This window comes from Pieris brassicae, chromosome 2 (genome assembly GCF_905147105.1).
Source record: "Pieris brassicae chromosome 2, ilPieBrab1.1, whole genome shotgun sequence".
NCBI classification, from domain to species: Eukaryota; Metazoa; Arthropoda; class Insecta; order Lepidoptera; family Pieridae; genus Pieris; species Pieris brassicae.
This window is the reverse complement of record NC_059666.1, coordinates 15,440,971-15,463,160: the sequence shown is the minus strand read 5'-3', so window position 1 is coordinate 15,463,160 and position 22,190 is coordinate 15,440,971. Positions and strand designations below refer to the sequence as shown.

The following is a 22,190-nucleotide window of genomic DNA, read 5'->3' as shown; positions in this document are numbered from 1 at the left end:
TACATTTAAAATCGTTACAACGATCATTTCAAAACGATGTATTTACTAGCGCATACCTCACTCTTTACATTTTCTTAACGAAGGTTATGGAATATCGAGAGAGCAATCTTCAAATGGATACTGTATACTAGCTTTTGATTTAAAACTTATCGGCTAACTCTAGTGTTCTTTGGAATCTCATTCGACATGGTAGTGTAAGAATGGAAGTAAGATTCGAGAGCACATTGACTGAAACAATTAACTGTGTAGTTTACGCAGAGTTTTGAAATGTTGTGTAAGTGTAGTACCGATCCATATCTTACACTTCTAAATCGTTACAATAACAAATATTAGACTTGGTGTTTTCAGGCGCTGACTCGCAATGTATATTCTCTTTGCGTCTATGCTTTGTGGTTTTGGACTTAACAAAGCATAAATTATAGTTTCTGATAACTGACATTTATTTGTCATTATTTTGCGATTATTGAAATATATTTATAAGTTTATTAAAATCATTAAGTTTTGAAGTTATGAGTGAGGACATCCGATGTAGTCCCCTCGATCTCGTAAACTTTTTACCTTATGCTTGTTATCAGCTCGAAGCGCCATTCAGTGTTGTTGTGTCTACTAGAATTCTAGGTAAATGGCTATTTTGTTTTTTATCACGAATAAGTCCGAAACTGCGTTTATATATCAAATTTTCCTTCTTTTAGAGGAATACGTGGGCGATAAGACAAAGAAAACAAAAGGAGAAAAGTCAACAGTAAACTTGGGGTCGCAAGCGCAAGTATCAACTACGGAAAAGAAGGAAACTCCTGTAAAATTGAGAAACAGCGGCAACAAAGATACTGTCCTTGTGACAGTCGTGTTGGATACACAAGGGCGAATCATCGAGCTCGAACTGATAAACACTATATTGCCAATATATTTTCTCAAAATTTTGGAGCTGTGTATTCCATTCCATCCCCATATTTATACAATTACCTTGCAATTGTGTCCTGTCAGTGATAAAACAATTTATGAACTTTCAAGTATATTATCCAAGTCTCAAGTAACCGAACTTTGCTTAGATAAATCCCCGCTAGCGCACTGCAACTGCGCCGCAGTTCTTCAACATCAAACGTATTTAACAAATCTAAGCTTAAACGGTTGCGATTTAACTGATGAAGACTGTGAGGCCATAGCTGTCTTGCTCAAGCATCGAAGGCCCCCTTGCCATCTGAAACTACTGTCATTGGCCTTCAACTTAATCAATGACCGAGGTGCTGTCGCCCTCGGCAGTATGTTACGGTCTAATCGTCATTTGCGGTATCTTAATCTCGCTAAGAATCAAGTAACAGACACCGGTGCTCTTGCCATCTTTAATAGTTTATTACAGTTTCCTATGACGCAAGATGAAATTTATTGTAAACGCTTACATAATTTCGAATATCTAAAGCTATATAGGAATGTGTACGCAAAATTCTACCTAGAAGCTGTCGCTTCAAACAACGTAAAAGTATTAGACGACCGCAGTGGTGGACGCAAAAAAGTTACAGGGAAACGTTCGAACGCATCATTGGCGGTTAATCAGATGCCAAATGTGGTCGAAATCGTCTCAGCTGCCACCGCAGCCACCCTGGACTCAATAGGCACCAACGATAATCCCTTCAATGAAACTCTCTACGAAGATGGCCAGGTGCACTCCGTCGGGAACACAAGTCTTGCTTACATCAACATTTCCCATAACAACATAAGCGTCATAAGTGTGTTAAAGTTAATAGAGGTCCTGCGCTACCAGGACCACCTCAGAGGGGGTTTAGTGCGCGTAACTGTGGAGGGAAACCCATTGCCCTCTATCTCGCCCGCTCTATTGCAGTTGGCGGAATTGCAGCACCGCGCTGTCGCCCGCGCGGGACTCGCTGGCGTCAGCAAGACAGACAGGAAGAACACGCGTAAACGATGACCGACAACTTCTAGTTTAGACATAGTTTTACAATATTTCAGATAATTTTTAAGTATTTAGATAGTTTACTTTTAGAATACTATTAATAATATGTTTAGTTTTATAGGAAATTAAATTGTATCTATAGATAATTTTAAACGTTTATTGTTCATAATAAAGAATAACAAACAGATTTATCATTACTATGTTTAAAAAGTAGTCTACTGTGGGGGTGCGGGTGGTTCGAAGTGTGGTCTTCGGGCAGGGGCACGCTTTAATCGTGTAGCTCGCACAAGCTCTGGGGTTGGAGGCCGCCGAACGGGCTGGGTTGATGCCATGCGTAGGTGCGCGTATAGTGGAATCTGTACAAACAACATCTAGACATATTCCGATCACGGAAACTCCCAACAGTAATAAGATTATATACTAAAAAAATAAATCTGAGTCACAAAGATATGTACAGCCTGGGCTTGTACAAAAATAATAATAGTGACCGTTTGCAGTGAATCGTCGAGACGAATAGTCTGGTGCGCATCTGGACGTTGCGGCAGCGCAAAGTAATCTCCTAGCAGCGGCGGCGGTGGAGGTTCACCGAAAGTGCGCGTGCGCAGCTCCAGTTCCGTGATATCGCGAAGCTTGTCTATCTCCACCTGCCCTGGCACGTAGCGAGACACCCATCCTCCTCGCCACACCTGTCAAAAATAGAATTATCACCATAAAAAAGCATTGGGAAGAAATAGTTGTTTGCTATTTTGTCGAATCTTTTTATTAAAGTAAGTACATCAGTAAACACAGTACAGTGTATGATGTCATTACCTTGAAAGTAGTAAAGCTGGCGACCTTTTGAACATCTGGAGGGAAGCGCGTGTCCGTGAGCGACCAAGGCACGAAGCTCCCTAACGTACCTACGTATTCACCTGACAGCCGCCATGCGCGAACGCTGTAGTCTGACGACCCACTGCAAAATATAATTACTATTAGAATAGAACTAATTTATATTTATAAAATCGACAGGACAAGAACTATGGACCATCAGGCTCTTCGAATGGATACCTCGACAGAACAGAAGAACGCGCGCAGACTAGGTGGACTGAGGACATCGTCAAGGAGGTTGCCCCCCAGTGGACGCCGAGAGGCCAGAGAAGGGTGTACTCTGTCTGTGAAAGGGAGGAAAATCGAGGAAGCCTACGTTCAGAAATATACCAAAAAAGCGGCTGAAGATGATGGTAGTTATTAATCGATGTCAAATTTAAAAAAGCTTCACTGAACTCAATTAAATTACATGTCTTCCTTTGAGAAGCACAGACTCATAATTTTCGGAAGGGGTAGCCAGCTAGTTTTCTACATTGTTAAGCTCGATTAGATGTCGGTTATACCTGAAGAGCAACTCCAAATGGTCGACGTAGGCGAGGCTAGTTACGCAGCGCAAATGTGCCTTGTAGCTGTTGAGTAGCAGAGGCAGCGGTTGATCTCTAACGCATCGCTTGGCGCGTCCTTCGATGCGATCCCGCCAAAGGAACGGAAACTTCAGCCGCAACTTTGGCATACAGATGTGCGTCTGTCAGTACATCAAGGCTGTCATTAATTAGTAGTCAACGTCTGTTTTAAATTATTTAAAACAAATACATCCTTTGTTCTTAGTATAAACAGTAATATTATAGTAGCTATAAATGTTTATACAAAAAACATAAGCTTAACCTATATAAAAATAAGCGGCAGGACAAGATTTTTATAGTATTCGTATAGTAACTATACGAACGTCCAAATGTATAGACAATATATGCGGTCGTGTTATCAAAAAAATATACTCTTAGGACAAATAAAATTGAATAATAAAATAATAGTAACGATAGTGTCGTTATATAAAAAACTTGGCTTGGCAATCATTCGAATTCGTGTAGTAAAACTATAGAATAGTTGCGCTAAGAATAATACTTATTACCTTATCAGTGGTGAGGTAGTTAGTCATGAGCCACACTTTGATATAGCCAACTGTGGTGCCAGTAAAAAGATAGTTATTGTCGACATCAGTCGCAAAGGCAGACACATAGTCTCCGGCAGTGTGGATGCCCTGAAAGGCGCCCTGGATCCCACCCGCTGGATGCTCTGACCAGCATTGCACTTGCCCATTTTCCAGCGATAGCATCAGAGTCGCTGATAACAGTGGTAACAAGTTTTCTTTACATAGCATAAAATAATTATATCATAGTAAAAATATACAGTAGTATATATAAATATACAGTACAATTTAAAGCTATGTATTATATTATAACATTTTTATCTTTTGCATTAGACTAAACGCTTGTACAAGTTTTTATTAAACAATTCTAAAATCACATAAAGTAATGTCAATATATTTATAAACGTTTGATGTATAATAAGTTAAACTTAACTTTAAAAACTGTATAAAATTACGTAAGACATATCGTGAGGCTAACCGACGTGCATGTGCACGGGACGACTCTGCAGAAAGACCATAGCGTGTACGGCTAGCTGACGCATCACTTGCGCACGGGCCGGTAAGCTCACCGCAGATACACGTCGAGCGCGAGCCTTCTCCATCGCAGACGCCGCATCGATTACCGAATCACGCGCACCACCCATGCTTGATATACAATTTTAAAATATTTAAACTAAATTTACTATAATATGGAAACTCGAAGCTAGCTAGATCAGTTTTTCCCAACCTTTTTTGTGCCAACGGTGCGGGAAAACATCGTGGGGAAACCGGCTTGCCCTAGACTCAAAAAGTCGACGGTGCGCGTCAGGCACAGAAGGCTGATCATCTGCTTCCCTATTAGATTAACCAATGATCACGAAACAGATACAGAAATCTGAGACCCAGACCTAAAAGGTTGTAGCGCCATCGATTTTTTAGTGCCATGCCCCAGCTTAATTTAATTTGATTTTTTAAGGAAATTAAAATTATAGGTTTAGGTAAAATTCCAATTCATTTTAATAGTTTTAGTTTTTCATTATATGTTTTGACAATCAAATTGCCCCCGGGGCGTCGGTCCCAAGTTGGAAAACCAGTATTTTCTATACCAGTGTCTAGATTATTACGATAGATCTAGATTATTAAGAAAAGTAATACTCATATTTTTCTTTAAAGAAATGTTTTTATATGACAAAGAAAGCCGATAAGGCTTCATTTTAGACAAATTGGTCGATTCTATCAATTCTAAAAATTGTAAATAAAAATTACTATAGCGGCCTTTCGCATTGATGAGTAGGTCTCGTAGAATTGGATAATATTTAGGAATACAATTCTTGAATGATAGATTTACCGTGTAGGATTCATGCTCTAGTACGGTTTGCACAATTTTCACTATATTTCGGTGATATGTGTTCGTGTTATTAGATTATGTATATAAACCTAGGTCGACGTAGTATAGAAGAGCCACGATGCGCAGAGGAACCGGCAGCGGCGTGAGGGGAGGCAGCGCGTTTGCTATACTGCATCTTTATACGCAGCATCGGTTCCGTGCATGAAAATCTCCTACAATATAGTACAAATTAATTTCTTTACATACAAGAAATATTTTTCCTGGCAGAAATAAAAAATTGTTTTTAGTGTTTGAAAAGTTGGTCCTCGACGAGACAATATTGCTTTCAGGTTACTATAGTGTTTATTACAGGTCCAAAGGTGGTTATGTCTAAGGTTTCCAGCTACACTGTTAAAGTATTACTCTGCGTCGCTTGTTAATATAATTTTCTGGTTTAAAGTACAAAATATGTTTGTTATTGTATACGTATTTAAGAGCTCAGTGTTATTACCGATACGGCTGTCCAGTCTCCAATTTCCAGAATATCAGCTCGGAATTGTATGAGGAAGTAGCAAGGGTAAGAGGGGGTCGCGCGGCAGCAGCTAACACGTCATCAGTGTGCCGCGTCTCCCACGACTTTCCTGTACGCTGGGTCCCACCTTCCTCGAATTCTGTTACGTGCCGGTTCCAACCCACGGCCAGGATTCTACCGAGAATCCATAGCTTTTAAAACTATTCAAAATATAGACTGTATATATGTGATAAAATTCTTGCAAATCCTACTCAAAAAGTATTCTGTTTTAGAACTCCTTACCTCTCGAAATCCGACAAGCTCAGTCAGCTTTTGAGCATTTCTATTCTTCCTCGTAAATATATAAATATATTTATTCACTTATTCATTTTTTTAAACTTTAGTTTAGTATTGTATAATTCTAGGGTTACATGTAGTTAGTTTTTTGGTAATTTAGTAAGGCACTTTTTGTACTTTAGCCTCAGTAGGTATTTCTTTTATTATTCTTTCCATACTAGGAATGCTGGGATAAACTAGTTTGTAAGCCACCCGTTACCTAAAAGTTTACGTAACGTATGTTAAAACACACACCGTCCTTCCACCCAGAAACAGTTGGTCACTTCACACATGTGCTCTATCGTCATCTCCTTCAAGCACACACCCGTATTGAAGTTCCACACCTGCAACACCAACTTATATTTATATACAAAAACTATTGATTGATACCCACGATAATTAAAACCAAAGCAACAGTGTACGCGTCTTGTGTAAGAAATGTAAATTCCCACCTTAAGCGTCCCATTCCTTGCACCGGTGAGGAGCAACTGGTCACCGGGATCGAAGCAGGCCGCCGTGATCTCCACCGGGATCAACTCACCGTGCAGAAGTCGTGTGTGCGCCTCTCGGATGAGCACGTTGCGCTTGCCTACAACACTTCTCATTCAAGAGTTACCTCGGCTCACGTTACTTCATTCGTCTTCAATTTAACACGTAAACAATATGATAACTACAGAAATAATAATGAAAATTACGATACCTAAATGTAGTTTGTGATAACACATTACCGAAATTAATTTGAAAATACCGCAAGAATAAGTAGGTATATTTTAATACTGTAATTGTAATTTGAATATGTATTTATACGAAAGCAAACGCAATCCAAAAGACAAGCCTAACCAGTGAGGGGGTCCCAGTTGATGATGATGCTGTCCATACCACAGGTAATGATAACCTTAAAGAGCGGATTGTAAAGAATGCGTGCTACAGCTCGAGAGTGGGTAAATCCGTCAGTGTGGTGCGGATTGATCTGTTCGTCCAGCACCAACACGGCTATTTTGACAGCAGCAAGAATCAACTCGCGTGTTGCGTCATTGTAAACGCATGAGATGGGCGTGCGCTCTCCCACTTGAGCCGGAATGTCGATGTACGTCTGTGTCAACATTAAGATTAAGTTAGTACAAGTAACTTAAACAGTTCACTATTTCAATATGCTGTTTTGTCGCACCGTCGGTGAAACCGTTTCTTAAATTTTTACCTGTACGCAATTCTGACCCTGGACATCCCAGACCTTGATCACTCGGTCGCGCGATAAAGAATATACGATGCTGGCACGGTTCTGCAACACGAGGGCGACAATCCCCGCGTGATGGCCGTGCAAGGCTGCGCTGGCCTTACTGGGCACGAAAGGGTTCCACACACGCACCGAGCAGTCTGGACCCCCCGTCACTAGAACGTGTGCTTCTTCATCAAAGGCGAAGCATTGAATACCCTGACAATATTGTAATCTCAGAATAATACCATTTATTCAAAGCACTACATTTTAAGCAAACAATTAACAAACATTGAGAAAAGTTACGAAAAGAACTGCGATAAAAGTTGTGTTCATAATAAAGCCTATCTTATATATACTTAATAGGATAATAAATACGTAGTGTTAAAATTATAAAATAGTCACTGTTGAAGACGAGTTTTTTCAATAAAATTAGTTATTTTATATCTAAACAGATTAGCTGTTTATATATAAAATTAACTCATTAAAAATTTAGATTTTTATTAACTTTGTCAAGATGGAACATGTTATGCGTCTTGGATCCGGCGAGGTCGCACATAAGCAGTGAGTCTGGACAAGTGGCGCATGATACAATGCAATGCAGGGAAGCGTAGTACGACACTTGTCGTACCCATTCACTGTGAACTCCACGTAACTCTATCAGCTTCATCTCTGCCAGCAGTTGGGGCTGCAAAACTTTTATGAATACAATAATGCAAATACTACGTATATCATTTAAATTTAGGGAATAATGGTTTATCAGTATACCAACTGCTTGTCTTTTTATTTCATAATGCCAGGCCAAGCAGTGTTGGCTTAGTGGCTTCAGCATGCGACTCTCAACCCTGAGGTCATGGGCTCGATTCTCGGCTGAGTACCAATGGACTTTATTTCTATGTACGTATTTAACAATTGCTCGAAAGATGAAGGAAAACATCGTGAGGTAACCGGCTTGCCAAAAAGTCGACGGCGTGCGTCAGGCTGATCACCTAATTGCCTATTTGATTAACAAATGCACATGAAACAGATACAGAAGTCTGAGGCCCAGACCTAAAAGGCCATTGATTTATTTTTTATGCCAGGCCGATGGCCACCGCAACGAATCTCTGTAGAGACTGCGTATACACAGAGAAGATACTAGTCGAGATACCTCTTAATCTGCAGTCGAACTCGTTAATCACTGTACAAACGAGGCACTTATTAAATACTATATACATATCAATCATCTATACCTTGTATTGTTTATAACGTAATGTTAAGTGTTTTATTTATTTATTTAATTACACTTCGTTACACTACAATAAAAAAAATTAATTGAACATAATTAAATCAAAAGGAGGGCAACTGGCGGCCTTATCGCTTTCGAGCGATCCCTTCCAGGCAACCACTAGGTAAAAATGTATTAAATTACATAAGATAGGCAAGGAGTGCAAAAATACATGTAATACACATTTATTACGACAAAACTAAATAGGAACCAAAAAAAAAACAAACTAAAATAAAAAGATGATACATTAAAGACACATAAATCACGATAATTTAAGATAAGTCTCACGTCAGTTAGTAAGAAAGTTAATTATTTATATTAAAGACCTTAAAGGAATCGCCAAGAAAGGAGGAGTTATGAGATGGGACTTCAAGGGTATATTTTATTTGATTTTTTTAGGAGAAATTATTTAATTTAATTAATTATTAAACAATGCATTTGGCATTGCATATGTACCCGCCGTTGCAAGTCGATGTGTCGCAACTGCACAAGCGCTCGACCAGCTTGGTTGCGAAAAGGCCCACGATCCACGGGTGAGAATTGCAGTACACGGACGTTGCCGCCTACGTCACCGCAAATCAACGTGCATTTCTCACTTATGTCTTGGTGAAAATGGTAATACATTGTGCAAATCTGAAATCCATCAATATTCCCGCTTCTAACAATGTCGATAAAAAAACCTATTTCCTCTTGTAACATACCTACCATAAACTCCCAACTGGTAATGACGATCTTCAATGTGAAGGTTTTGGCTGTACAATCGTAAAAGCGTAAATCCCGCTCCGTAGAACTCGTGACTATTATGTTTACGTCAGGCATGCATACCATATCCGTAACCCAAGTAGTGCGGACTTTCAGGTGAGCTACGATATGCAAACTTTAATTAAATAAATATATTTATTAGCCTAATATGGTAGACTACAAACTTTCAAGAATATAGAAATTAAGTAGAACTAACGACTTGATGAAAAAGCCGTGCGTAAAAGTGTCATGTCAAGCGACCACCAGTTAATCATGCCATCGCGGCTCGCCGTAATATAGTTCCCAGTTAGGTTGTTTGTGCTACGGTCCTTGGCAACATCGGGGCAAAAGCATATGCGAGAAATAGGATGACGATGTTGCGAACGCATCACGGTGGGAAGTCCCATTATAGGTAACTGCAGAGAAGCCCGCTCATTCTCCGGATCGTTGAGAAAGTAGCCCAGAAGTAAATGCGACACCAGCTCATCCCAATCTATTTCACCCTCTCGTGAAGTATTTATCTGAAGTTAACACAACAAATATGAATTGATAAGGCACGAAGTGTATTTCTATAACAAATCATTCTTACTTTTAAAAATAGTATTTTGAATTCATCATCATCGTACTCGACGTTTAGAAGCGTCCGTAGTAGGTTTCTAAATTCATTGGGCAACATTTTGTTTCTATACGCTGCTTGAAACAGTTCTTTAATCTTCACCATATCAGGTATAGCACATCTTTCGTGAAGTGGAGCGTTCTTCAACTTAGTTCGTGTAATAGGTGCAGTGCTACCCTCCGATTTGGATGATATCGACATTATTGATTTTACATCCACATCGTTCGCCATTTTTTGTCTTAAGCTATTTTTTCTACAAAAATAATTACAGACAACAACTACTATTCAAGTAAAACAAATATAATAAAGTCAATCTAATGATCGAACTTTTAAATATTTGTGTCATTAGTCAGCAAAGAGATTTTATATGACAATGAGCTTAATATAGTATTTTTTAACTAGACTCTGCATAAATATGTACATGTACACGTCTTCAGGTATTCAGTCCTGATAATAAGAAGTTTTTTCTGTGTGACTGCTCGTTAAAGCTTAAGAAATCAAAATATTTAGAAATACAAAGTACATTAACATTGTAATTGTATTATAATTTTTACACAATATTTCTCAACATATTATGTAGAAATACGTCTAAATAGATTTGATTAAAGAAGGCAATTTTTCCTAAAACATAGTGGGAATTTGTAAGTGACACACACACACTGACAAAGCACCACGCAGGCAGGCATACATAATCGAATCAATTATTATTAAACTTACTTATGAACCTTTTAAATTTTGATCCAAACAAGTAAAAAAGTTTTAGTGTATTTTAGAATTATCTGGCAGCACAAAAGCCTGTGTTCCGAGATAATATCTGTATTATTCTGTAATCTTAGTCTGTGCTATTTTAAAATGACAATTTACAAACATAACCAAGTCAAAACAACAATTCACGTAGTGATTGCCGATTACTTAAGTAGTTAGGAGTATAAAATCGCATTACTAACAATTCAGGAACTATGTTTTTGACTCTTAGATTATTAGGTAATCGACATCCATCCTTCATCGCCCGCACAGTGTTTGTAAAAAACAATAACGTTGACGATGCTTGCAGACTTCTTAACAGAATTCTTGGGAAAGAAGGGATTTTAGAACAATTTAGATTAACCCGACATTATGAGAAGCCGTTCCAGGTTAGATTGCGACGGTATGTTTATAAATCAATAGTATTTGTCCTCTACAAAAATCTTTTTATTTACAGACTCGTCGACGAGTTAACCACGAAAAATGTAAAGCCATATACAATGAAGATATGGAAAGAAAGATCCAGTTTGTTCTCCGCAAGAACAGACACGAGCCCTTCCCTGGTTGCCAATGATAGTAGCAAAATTTGTTCAACAATACATGTAGTGTCTATATATTTAAGATTAAAATAGAATAACTAGTTTTACTTTATCTCTAATGTTTGTTACCTAACCTTATATTTTAATGAATATAATTCTTTAAAGGAGGTGTATATGTGTATAAAGCTCATAATTACAACCATATTGTGCATGACACACAAGAACACATTATATATTTTTATTGTGTGGGAAATTTAAGGAAATTATCATTAACTGAAAGTAAGACACGGAAAACAATTAAATAGTAACATTTATACTTAAATACAGCCTCTAGCAAAATATTTACAAAAGTATTGTCTTATAAAGTCATAAAATTCTGAAAAATATGGAAGCTGTTGTGACTATAGCAAGAATTTCGGGAGCACCATATAGCCAATGGAGTATGACTTGAGCCTGGTGTCACATATATGTGAGGCATGTGTCTCGGTGCCGCACATAGAAATGATACCGATAACAGCGATGACATGTCTTGATGCCACACCTATAGCTCAAACCGCCTTGTGGTTTACCTTTGCAATATTTGAGTCCACAAGGATACCAATTTACACAAACCTGTAATAGTAAAAGTGCATTACTTAAAAAATAATCATAAGGTAATAAAATTATCAATATTTTCAATTTGAAAAAACTTCCATAATGCAAAGGTTGTATGTTATATAGTCCAATATGTTAATACTATAATTTAGAAATATAACTGATCAAATCTTTTCCTAATAATTACAGGCATTTGCAAGTTATGATATAAATTTTTAATCAATAGCCAAGTTAAAGCTATAGTTTGTTACCTCAAAGTGACAAATACACTCATGAGCAGAGTCTGTCTCAGCTACACAAGCAGGCACAAATGGTGAACCATCAGAAGTGTCAGATGCCAAAGCATGTTCTGGGAATGGACTGACTTCTGAGGCATATGATGAATGCTCCATTCCTGTGGGTGTTAAGATAAAATGTATTGTTATTTCACTTAAAAACCTTGAGTCAGTTCAACAAAGATGTGAAAACAATAAAAAATACATTAACCTGGTCTAGGAGCCCATCTGGTCAAATCTGCAGCTCGCAGGTACACATGATCTTTGGCAGATGCACAGTGCCTAGCAGCTGCTGGTGATAGTAGTCGTGTCACTCTACTAGCCCAGGCAGTTGCTGTAGTTTGTCTCCACCCTTTATCCTCCTCAGCAACTCGTACAGTCCCAGCATTTTTCTAGCCAATATATAAATCTCATTTAATAAACTACAAAAAATCAATTCAACTTTATAGCATTAATGCATTGATTATCATATAAATATATATTTTTATAAATTGAGAAAGTAGTTAAGTTTTTAGGTAATTGTCTAAAGCTATCAAATACCAATCACTTATTTCAACATATATTATTAGGTCTATACCTGTCGTAGTTTTGCCATAGCATCTGGTGCAATGAAGTCTGCCTGAGCAGCATGTGTAAGAAAGCATAATGTTTGGTAACCTGACTGTCCAAGCTCTTCTTCAGCTGGGATTATAACTTTCATTGCCTCAACTTCCTTAAATACAGAATAAAAAAGCTTAGTAGCCAGTATGTTACACATAACTTATATTATGTTAAGTTTTTTTACTTACATTTGTAAAGTCGACTAATTGTGATACGTAAGTACCATCCAAACGTAGAAAATCAAGGGTCACTGTATCTTCAGATACATTTGCAGTGATATTTTCTTGCAAAACATCACCTCCCTGAAAATGAGAATATACTGATTAAATTTTAAAACATACTTTCTCTTGTAATACTAAAACTATGAAATAACTGGTGAAATATACCTGATTCCTAACGTTTATCAGTAATTGTAAATTCGATGATCTTATTGAGCTTATCAAAAGAATAAATGAAACGATATAACGCATTTTAATGACCTAAGACTGAACTTAACATTAAAATTCTGCTATTTACCGGTATAACATAAAAATACGTTACTCTTTGGATATAAAACGATAATAATAACAAAATAATTTAAAAGTAAAACGGGAGTCATTGGCCATTTGACATATTGACTGTGAAAATTGAAATACTGAAATAATTGAAAACTGCCACAGACAATAATAATGATAATCTCACCGCTAACCGTATTAAAATTCATTCAATAACCATGTTTTTTATTAAATATAGGATTCAGATACTAGCTCCTTGCTTACATAGTATCTTATAATTTGGATGTAAATGTAACGGTCATTACAGTAGAAATTTCGACGTTACGAAAATTTCTCTTATTATATTTTTATATTCTGTGGATATATATTTTTTAAGTTACAGAATAAGATGCGTACCTAATGCACCTAGGCGCTTTCGTAGTTCGTCGTCCCTATTGTTTTCTATGTATAGACAGCTGTCGTTGATCGTTCATTTTCAGCTGATTTTTGTGTACGCTTTGTAGAAGCATTGGAGATTCACAATAATACCAAAATAAACCATTAGAAAAGTGTTTTCGATTAACTTAGATAGAAAGTCTCAGAAAGAAGTGTGTTGTTGGCACAAGGGAGAAAGCCTTTAGAAAAGAACAAAGAGTGATGTTGAATTGAGTGCGAGTGAAGAGCAGCGGGCGTGACGTCACGCGCGGACGAGGCCGATGCGGCGGGGATCGTGACCGGAGGCGCGCGGCGAGCACGCGCAGCCAGCCTGGCCTCCAGTGACTCGGGAGACGAGGGCCAACGGCCGCCGCGCAAGCGCTCGCGGAGGCAGTCGCCACCACCGAACATGCACCAACCGTGCACGAACGGGGCGCACCTCAACGGGGATTCTGTGCGAAATGGGGACCTGGCTCCCGCACTACAGATGCCCACTACTGACCAAGAAATTGTGCGACTCATTGGACAGCACCTGGTCTCTGTTGGACTTGAGTAAGTCAGATTTAATTAATTACACTATCAGCTACATATTTTCTTCAGACTTCACAGAACTTCTATGTCATGTAACAGCTTATCTATTTGAAGACATGGAAGATATTTTAATTCTATTGGGAATATTTGCTTTGTTAATGTAAAAAATCATTCTTTGTTCTTTTCTTACAAGTAAACAGACTTTACCTTCAAATCTAACAAAAACAAAACCAGGATTGGACAATACATTTAATGCATGTAAATTCTAAAAAAAAACTAAATTCCTAATAATATCTTCAAACTTTGTTTATGTGATGATTTGTTAATTTAAAAAATCATTCTTTGTTCTATTCTTTCAAGTAAACCAAGTTTAGCTTACAATCTATTATCTAACAAAAACAAAACCTGGATTGGACAATATATTTAATGCATGTCCATTCTAAGCAAAAATCTAAATTTCTATTAATATCTTTAAACATTTCCACATACAAATACAAGAAAACAACAACAGCAATTGTGTTATCTTTTCTTTTACTCACAATTTCAATCAAGGTGATAAGTGAGTCTACAACAAAGTCAGGAATTTTAAGATAATATGAATTGTACAGCTATAATTTTGTATCAAATAATAATTACATTTTCTTCTGATGTTTTTGGTTTATTAGATATTAATGGTTTTCTTTGTATAAGTAGTTTTCATTTATATTTTTTGACATAACTCATATAATATTTATATCTGTGAGAGTTGTTTGTTCATCATAAAGACACACAGAACATGAATGTTTTAACAAAACATGCATGACTTGTAGATATGAGAGCCGATACATGCCAAGATTAATAATGTAAGCTTTAATAATATATCGCCGTTTATATATAAATAATATAAGCTTCTTTGTGTTTTTTTTTTGAAGTAGCATACTGACTTTCTGTATGTTTGTTTAAATAATTTATTCAATTCAGTATGTATTGTTATATAGGTGTATTGATAATAAATTATGTTCACCATTAAGGTTGTTGAAGGCCATATCACAGTTTAGTTGTGTGAGTGTTACATTAAATAGCTTGTAGTTACTATTTATGCTGCATTTTAATAACATTATCATATTTCTAGGTTTTCCTAAAGTATTAAAAATAATTGCTTTTGCTTACATGCTGAGTACTGAAATTTGTTTTGCAATTTATTATCTCCATAATCAATACGTTTTTTCTGGGATATCAAAATTTGGTTTGATAGCGTTGTAAAACTGAACCACGGGAACGAGTTTAAGATAAAAGCCAGTCACTTACTAGTTCAGACACATTAATTGAAAATGGTATAAGAAAGGAGAGTTTACTGTTTTATGTGATTTGATACGATGATTATTATTTGACAACAGACGTAGCGCGGCCCTCCTGATGGAGGAGTCGGGGCTGCACCTGGAACACCCGGCGGCAGCCACCTTTCGACAGCACGTGCTGGCTGGTGACTGGGTCAAGGCCGACCATGATCTGCGCGCACTGCACGACCTGTTACGTGACTCCCCGCATCGTGATACACACAATCTCTCCGTAAGCTCAGCACTATTTGCTACTTCTGTTAGGGGCATGGAAATAGGTGAAGCGTTGTCCTAAATCTCTCATGACAAATTTAATTTTCTTAAACAATTCGTCATCACTTTGTATAAATCATATTATCTATACTATTATTTATTGGGCGACACACAGGTCCCAACAACAATTTATGGATAATACATAAATTGCGGCCGTTCAAGTAATACGTAAGAAAATTTCCGCAATGTATCCCCGTCCCTCTCTCTTGTCAGCAAAAGAAAATAAAGCTCTCAAATATTGGTACATAAACGGATTAATTCTTTGTAAAAATCCTCGAAAATGCATTTCGTTTTCAAGCATAGACAATGTGTGGATAATATGTGTTAAAAAGTAAATAGTCACTGATGACGTAATCACCAAATAAGAAAATCAAAGACCCCCTCCCCCTATAGTGCTTAAATAATACCTAAACGGCCCAATGATAAATGAATGAATGCGACTCATATAATGTTTTTGTGTAGGAGATGAAGTTCGTGGTGCTAGAGCAAAAGTATCTAGAGCATCTCGAGGCAGGGCGCGTGCTGGATGCGTTGCACGTGCTGCGGAATGAATTGACTCCGCTGCAGCACGACACGCCGCGCGTGCACAGATTGTCCGCGCTTATGATGTGTGCAGACGCAGGCGAGCTACGAGCGAGAGCGCAGTGGGCCGGCGGCTCCGCCTCACGGGCTGCAGTGTTGGCCCGCGTGCAGGCCGTCCTTCCGCCAGCGCTCATGATGCCCCCCGCCCGCCTTCGTGCGCTCCTCGCTCAGGCGGCCGCCCTACAATCACAGCGCTGCCGTTTCCACGCCGCCCCGCGACCCTCGCCGGACCAAACCGATCACATCCCCTTCTCTCTACTCGCCGACCACCAATGCTCGGCTGACCAGTTTCCGATACACTCTTTACAGGTATATTACTAATTAATATTGAATTACAATAATACTGGTAATACATAATAAAAATAAAAATCGGAAGAACTTCCTTTTAATATTTCCCAAATCAGTGTTTTAAAACTTTTATATGGTACATAGGTACTAAATGAGCACTGTGACGAAGTATGGTACTGCAAGTGGTCTCCAGATGGATCCAAATTGGCATCAGGTTCTAAGGACCACACTGTCATGATATGGGACTTTGATCCTGTAGCCAAGAGACTTTCCTTCAGGTAATAATGATTAATAATTTCATATTAATGAAATAAAACAATAAAATTAATAATTTTATTTGCCTATATTGCTATAATATATTTAGAGGAAAAACTATTTATCGCGGCCTGATTAAGTGTTTTCATGAATTTAGTCACACGGAAATATTATCTCTGCAAATTTATTATTATTAATATATAATGCCTATAAACGATATCACGGTTAAATCCATTATTTGTGTAATTGAGGTTATAACTAATTTTGAATAAAACATTAAATTAGTTAACTAATTAAAGTCGCCTATCATGTGTAACATATTCCAGAATTGCAATTCTTCCACAATCAGAATAATGAACTTGAGCGAACATATAAAATATTTTGGCCTGGCAATGTTGTTGTTCTATTAGTTTGGAAAGCAATGCAGATATTTGTGTAAAAAATTGCATTTGAAATAAGCATTAGCAAGAGAGGATCTAGAGCTCGCACCAGGACATCTTTTCGTGATTTACCACTTCTTGTCCAGACCCAGACATGGGGAAATCTTTTCGTAGAAATACTTTACAAAGATTTTAGCATTTTACTTTGTCAAACTGCATGATCGATATTGCCAATGGAATCTGTATGACAAAAGTTACTTTCCCAAATGTTACGATGTGTATGTCAAGTATACTTTTCCAAGACAGGAATATCTTAACATCATTGTTCTGTGTGGTATAGGAAATCCCTGGAGGGTCACTTGTACGGAGTGTCATATCTATCGTGGAGTCCCGATGGCCGCTACCTCATCGCCGTTGGACCAGAAGACTGCCCCGATTTATGGATATGGAATATGGAGGTAACATGTCTTCTATACGTAGTTTTAGTATATTCTCCGAAAACTAAATTGAACTTACGAAAATCGAAGTTTTCCTTTCCACAAAATATTATTTCTATAAAAAACATTTTGCAGGCTAAATATATAATATAGACAAACGGATTAACGAAATTTTTTTGCTTATTCACCATATTTTTCTGAACCGAAGCGAAGACCCCAACGACTGCCATGCCATCGTTGGGCAATATCATAAGTGTAAATACAAGACACCACTCAGACCTTTGCATTCTCTATGGACCGATGAATTTTCTCTATTAACACGCAAACAATCTTATTACAGACGGAACAGCTTCACTTGAAGATGACTCACTCCCAAGAGGATTCACTAACGGCGGTGGCATGGCACGCGACTTCTGACAAATTTGTATGCGGCGGTGCACGCGGCCAGTTCTACCATTGCACGCTCGATGTAATTATTTTTTCCAAACTATGCACATGCAGAGTGATTTTTCATGCCTTCTGCAGGAATAATCTTCTCATAATATATTTTTAATTGTTTACTTGCGTATTTAAATATGAGCCAACAGTTGGTTAAAAAATGTTTGATTTGGAATACTGATAATTTACTGAACCGTAAAAGTCACCAACAATTCTTCAGAGGATTACGTTGGCGTCCTTATATTTATATAATATATTTTTTACGTTTTTACTAAATTTATTATTTGTCAAACATTTCTTTTCATATGAAATGAATGAATACAACTAGGCATTGCTGTGTAACGTATTGAATTTGACATACAAATAACTTTAATGTTGCCATAACGCCACGAAGTTGCAAATTTTATTTGCGTTTATAACGTCGAAGAAGTGTTATCTAAACCAACACTATGTATCAGGGCACTTTGATAAACAACTGGGATGGCGTACGTGTAAACGCGCTAGCGTGTCGTGCAGATGGCGCTGTACTCGCAGCTGATACTCATCACCGCGTCAGGGCATACTATTTCGCAGACCTTACCGATAGGAACCTGTGAGTATACAACGTAAAAATACCATTTAAGATAATGGTGGAAACATAAAAATACCATTTAAGACAATGGTGGAAACAAAAACACCATTTAAGACAATAGTGGAAACATAAAAATACCATTTAAAACAATGGTGGAAACATAAAAATATCATTTAAGATAATTATGGGAACATAAATTAATGATCATATAAATGGTAATATTAATGTAATTGCTTGTGTCAAAGTCACTAAAGGTTACATTTATGGCTTTTATAATTTTTAAAGATCACAAATGGCATCATTTTTAATTTTCACCTATCTATTCTAACACCACTATTAGTTAGTATGAGCAAGATTGTTAGTAAAATACATATAACAAAGCAAAAATAAATTATCCACCATGACTACACTAATCAAAACTATGTTTTGTTTCATCTAACGCTACTTTGGTTTTCCTATCATGTATGATGATGTACGATTGTATTTAATTATTTATCCGCATTTCAATAGCCGTGGAAGAAGGATGGTGTACCCAAGTGTGGTTCCTCCAAAAGGATCCTCGACAAGTCTTAACCACTGACTGGCCCGAAGGCTTCAGTGGCTTAGGGCGAGATGTTGTATATATTCTTAGCGGTCGGAATAACTGTGAGCGCATTTCAGGGTATGACGTCATTGTTGTTCTTATGCACAGATTGTACGTGTCACTTCTAACCACTAAACGTATAAAAAACACGACCATAGCCACTAGAGCCTTAAGGGCCGGCCAGTACGTACTGGTCGAGGACCCTTTTACGTCAGAAAAACCGCATTCTGTCCTCTATATTCTACAATTTTAATTTATTCGTCTGTTCTGAAGCATGTGATGTGGATTTGCAGTATTCAAGAGGAACACGCGGTTATGGCGATGACCTTGAATGCGGCGGACACTCTGCTTTTGCTCAACGTCGCCAACCAGGGCGTGCATCTTTGGGACGTCCGTGAGTATATTCGAACCGCCTTATAATACTTGGACTAGTCATAACGGTATTTGTTACCGTGGTTATCATTATTTTGTTCCCGAGTGCATTCAACTAAATAAACTCTGCCTTTTTACTATAAATAACATCGTAATTATTTTTTATTAGAAACTTTAGTAGAAAAGGTAATTTAATAGCAATGGCCGTCTCATTCGCTAAATTTAACTCGATTATAGTGTAGTTTTACAGGTCTTTAATATTTTATGTATGCAACTTCTGGCGAAATAAGTAGTTATTGCTAAATTATTGAAAAATGTGCTAGGTTTTTGCCGCATTAATCTTACGCATAACCCAAAGTTTTATGGCTAGCAGATTATGAATACGCTCAAAAACTAAAGAAAATTTTCAAATTTTATAAACACAAATAATATTCGACTAAACCCCATTAAATCCCACCTCTGTTACCATGGTAACGATGTCTATTCAATGTATACTCATAATCACGGTAATTTAGTCTATAATATTATAGTCTAATGCGAAATAATAAGTAACTTTTTTGCCTGAATATAAACCGGGTTCTAAATCATTAATCATTTATTTTTTTATATTTATACTTGGTTTTTGTTAACATGTGTCAGCGGTCCAAATAATCACATTTAGTACTATGGCTGATTATGTTGTGATGAGCTGGGATTAAAAATATATGTATATCCAGGTGCGCGTGCGCTGGTACGTCGATTCCGTGGTCTGTCCCAGGGCCACTTTACCATCCACGCCTGCTTTGGCGGAGCTCACCAGGACTTCGTCGCCTCTGGCAGTGAAGACAATAAAGTAAGACAATTTTGTCAACGGTGTCATATAATAGAACCGGTGACGCGGCCGAACATTCTAGATGAAAAGTTTACTTAAAAATAATAAAAACTACGCTTAATATATACAAGCACAGAATGTATGGAAAAAAATAATTATATATAATATATAATTATTACTATAAAATATATCAAAAAGCTTTAACCTCCTCATCAAACAGGCCCATAAAAAATCCTGATTGGCATAATTATTTTGACGTAGTTAAATTAAACGGTTAATTTTAGGCATATTATGAATTTTCTTTCCAGGTTTACATCTGGCAGATAGAACACGAAGAACCGGTAGCGGTACTTGCAGGTCACACACGCTGCGTCAACGCCGTGGCTTGGAACCCTGTTCACCACGACGTGCTGGTGTCAGCTTCTGACGACTACTCACTGCGCCTATGGGGACCACGACCTCACTAATGCATCAGTCGCGTATTCTGGCTATTCCCCGTGATACCTTTATCATTATTATGACAATTTACAATAATGAATTGTTTGTTTAAATCTAATACTGTGTGGATATTTAAATATATTTGAAGCCGCATAGCCCTAGGCAGGAATCTATGAATATATGTCCTTTCCAAAATGGATGGAGCACTATTTCCGAAATATATAAAATTTATCAAATTATAAATGTGCTCCATGCTTTGCTGTCTATTTATACAGTAAGCAAAAATAATCTATGAACTTTTTTTCATGTGCATCTGCACAAGAAAAAGTTACATCGAGGATAATAGCAATCTTTATTATTGAATGTAAAGTCAAAAAATATATAAGCAACAATACAAAAATTATTTATTTTATATTTTAAAAGTTTAAAATGATTAAATGCAATCAAAAATTCTAGTGTCAAGTGCAATACTTCTTAAAAAAACACTTATTTTTTACTTTCACACATATAACATTTGCACTATTAATTGGATCTTCGTAGGTCATCCCTATAAACATAATCAAGAAACGTTTTAAAAGCCGAATTTTATCTTAATAAAATGTGATTATAATGTCAAAGGTTCACAGAGTGAAAAGGTTATAAATTGTGTTCGTTAACAAAATTTTACTATCATGTCGAAATTTTTAAAATAGTGATCGGTTACATTTCAATACGAAACTTTCACTATAATCTGTATTGGGATTGTCGCAAAGGGTAAGGGAATGCATCACGTGGCAACATCGAAGAATAACCTTACAAAATTTTTTTGAATTGTTCCTACATTATGTAGGCAACATTTATGACGTCATCAGTTGCTTCGTGTTGCCCTATTATATCTAGATTATAATTAGATTGGTAAAGAAATTAGATTTATTTAAGTTAAAAGTGTGGCGTAACAAAATTAGATGTATTTTATAAAGACTGTAATTTGGCACAATAATTGATTGCGGCTTATTGTTGGCTATTGATCGTGTGGTTAATAAAATAAAAATTAAATATCTATTGAATTATCAGTTTAAACCAAACCATGTCCAATCCAACGGGCCAGATTTCGCTAATGCCTTATATCATAATCTTAAGAGTTCTTCCTTTATCCTTTGCTGAATAGTAATAGATAATGTTAAATAAGACTTAACTATAGACAGAGATAACTTGTATTAGGACACTATTTTTATACCGACCACGGCGTCTCTACGGAGACGTTCATTTTGTTCAACAGAAAATAATTTCGAACAGGGTTCATATAAATCATGTAGTTTTAATTGAATGCTCGGCTCGCCACTCTAGCAAGCGGCTAATATTTTTATATATATGTAGTTTCTTTCTAATCAAAACATTTTCATTTCAAGTACAAGACACTATT

General features: G+C 37.0%; 5 protein-coding genes across 7 annotated transcripts; 3 read left to right on the top strand and 2 right to left on the bottom strand.

Annotated features, from left to right (window-relative positions):
• Window positions 1–448: 448 nt before the first annotated feature.
• LOC123720617 lies at window positions 449–2,134 on the top strand. Its single transcript, XM_045677307.1, has 2 exons — window positions 449–618; window positions 693–2,134. Exons 1-2 carry the CDS (start codon window positions 510–512, stop codon window positions 1,922–1,924), a joined length of 1,341 nt encoding a protein of 446 aa, XP_045533263.1. The 5' UTR covers window positions 449–509; the 3' UTR covers window positions 1,925–2,134.
• LOC123720616 (WD repeat-containing protein on Y chromosome) lies at window positions 2,047–10,130 on the bottom strand. Of its 3 annotated transcripts, XM_045677304.1 has the most exons (17): window positions 9,827–10,130; window positions 9,455–9,758; window positions 9,202–9,359; window positions 8,953–9,129; window positions 7,738–7,917; window positions 7,215–7,448; window positions 6,857–7,109; window positions 6,469–6,605; window positions 6,272–6,360; window positions 5,681–5,875; window positions 5,280–5,402; window positions 4,342–4,508; window positions 3,846–4,057; window positions 3,280–3,461; window positions 2,720–2,861; window positions 2,398–2,595; window positions 2,047–2,265 (listed from the first exon to the last, which is right to left on the bottom strand). In XM_045677304.1, the coding sequence occupies exons 1-17, from the start codon at window positions 10,082–10,084 to the stop codon at window positions 2,125–2,127; spliced, it is 3,150 nt and encodes a 1,049-aa protein (XP_045533260.1). In that variant the 5' UTR covers window positions 10,085–10,130; the 3' UTR covers window positions 2,047–2,124. The 3 variants fall into 3 exon arrangements, with proteins under 3 accessions (XP_045533260.1, XP_045533262.1, XP_045533261.1); XM_045677306.1 differs by lacking the exon at window positions 9,827–10,130 and having other exon boundaries at window positions 9,202–9,373; window positions 9,455–9,520; XM_045677305.1 differs by lacking the exons at window positions 2,047–2,265; window positions 2,398–2,595; window positions 2,720–2,861 and adding an exon at window positions 3,006–3,060.
• Window positions 10,131–10,729: 599 nt separating this feature from the next.
• LOC123720673 (28S ribosomal protein S21, mitochondrial) lies at window positions 10,730–11,248 on the top strand. The gene is made up of 2 exons (XM_045677379.1): window positions 10,730–10,986; window positions 11,055–11,248. The coding sequence occupies exons 1-2, from the start codon at window positions 10,813–10,815 to the stop codon at window positions 11,169–11,171; spliced, it is 291 nt and encodes a 96-aa protein (XP_045533335.1). The 5' UTR covers window positions 10,730–10,812; the 3' UTR covers window positions 11,172–11,248.
• Window positions 11,249–11,428: 180 nt separating this feature from the next.
• On the bottom strand, window positions 11,429–13,210 carry LOC123720672 (out at first protein). The gene is made up of 6 exons (XM_045677378.1): window positions 12,992–13,210; window positions 12,794–12,907; window positions 12,583–12,717; window positions 12,217–12,397; window positions 11,982–12,124; window positions 11,429–11,748 (listed from the first exon to the last, which is right to left on the bottom strand). Exons 1-6 carry the CDS (start codon window positions 13,073–13,075, stop codon window positions 11,596–11,598), a joined length of 810 nt encoding a protein of 269 aa, XP_045533334.1. The 5' UTR covers window positions 13,076–13,210; the 3' UTR covers window positions 11,429–11,595.
• Window positions 13,211–13,500: 290 nt separating this feature from the next.
• On the top strand, window positions 13,501–21,834 carry LOC123718296 (WD repeat-containing protein 26). The gene is made up of 10 exons (XM_045674728.1): window positions 13,501–14,065; window positions 15,421–15,592; window positions 16,096–16,524; window positions 16,648–16,781; window positions 17,479–17,596; window positions 17,916–18,044; window positions 18,472–18,605; window positions 19,461–19,561; window positions 20,256–20,371; window positions 20,659–21,834. The coding sequence occupies exons 1-10, from the start codon at window positions 13,923–13,925 to the stop codon at window positions 20,815–20,817; spliced, it is 1,635 nt and encodes a 544-aa protein (XP_045530684.1). The 5' UTR covers window positions 13,501–13,922; the 3' UTR covers window positions 20,818–21,834.
• Window positions 21,835–22,190: the final 356 nt, after the last annotated feature.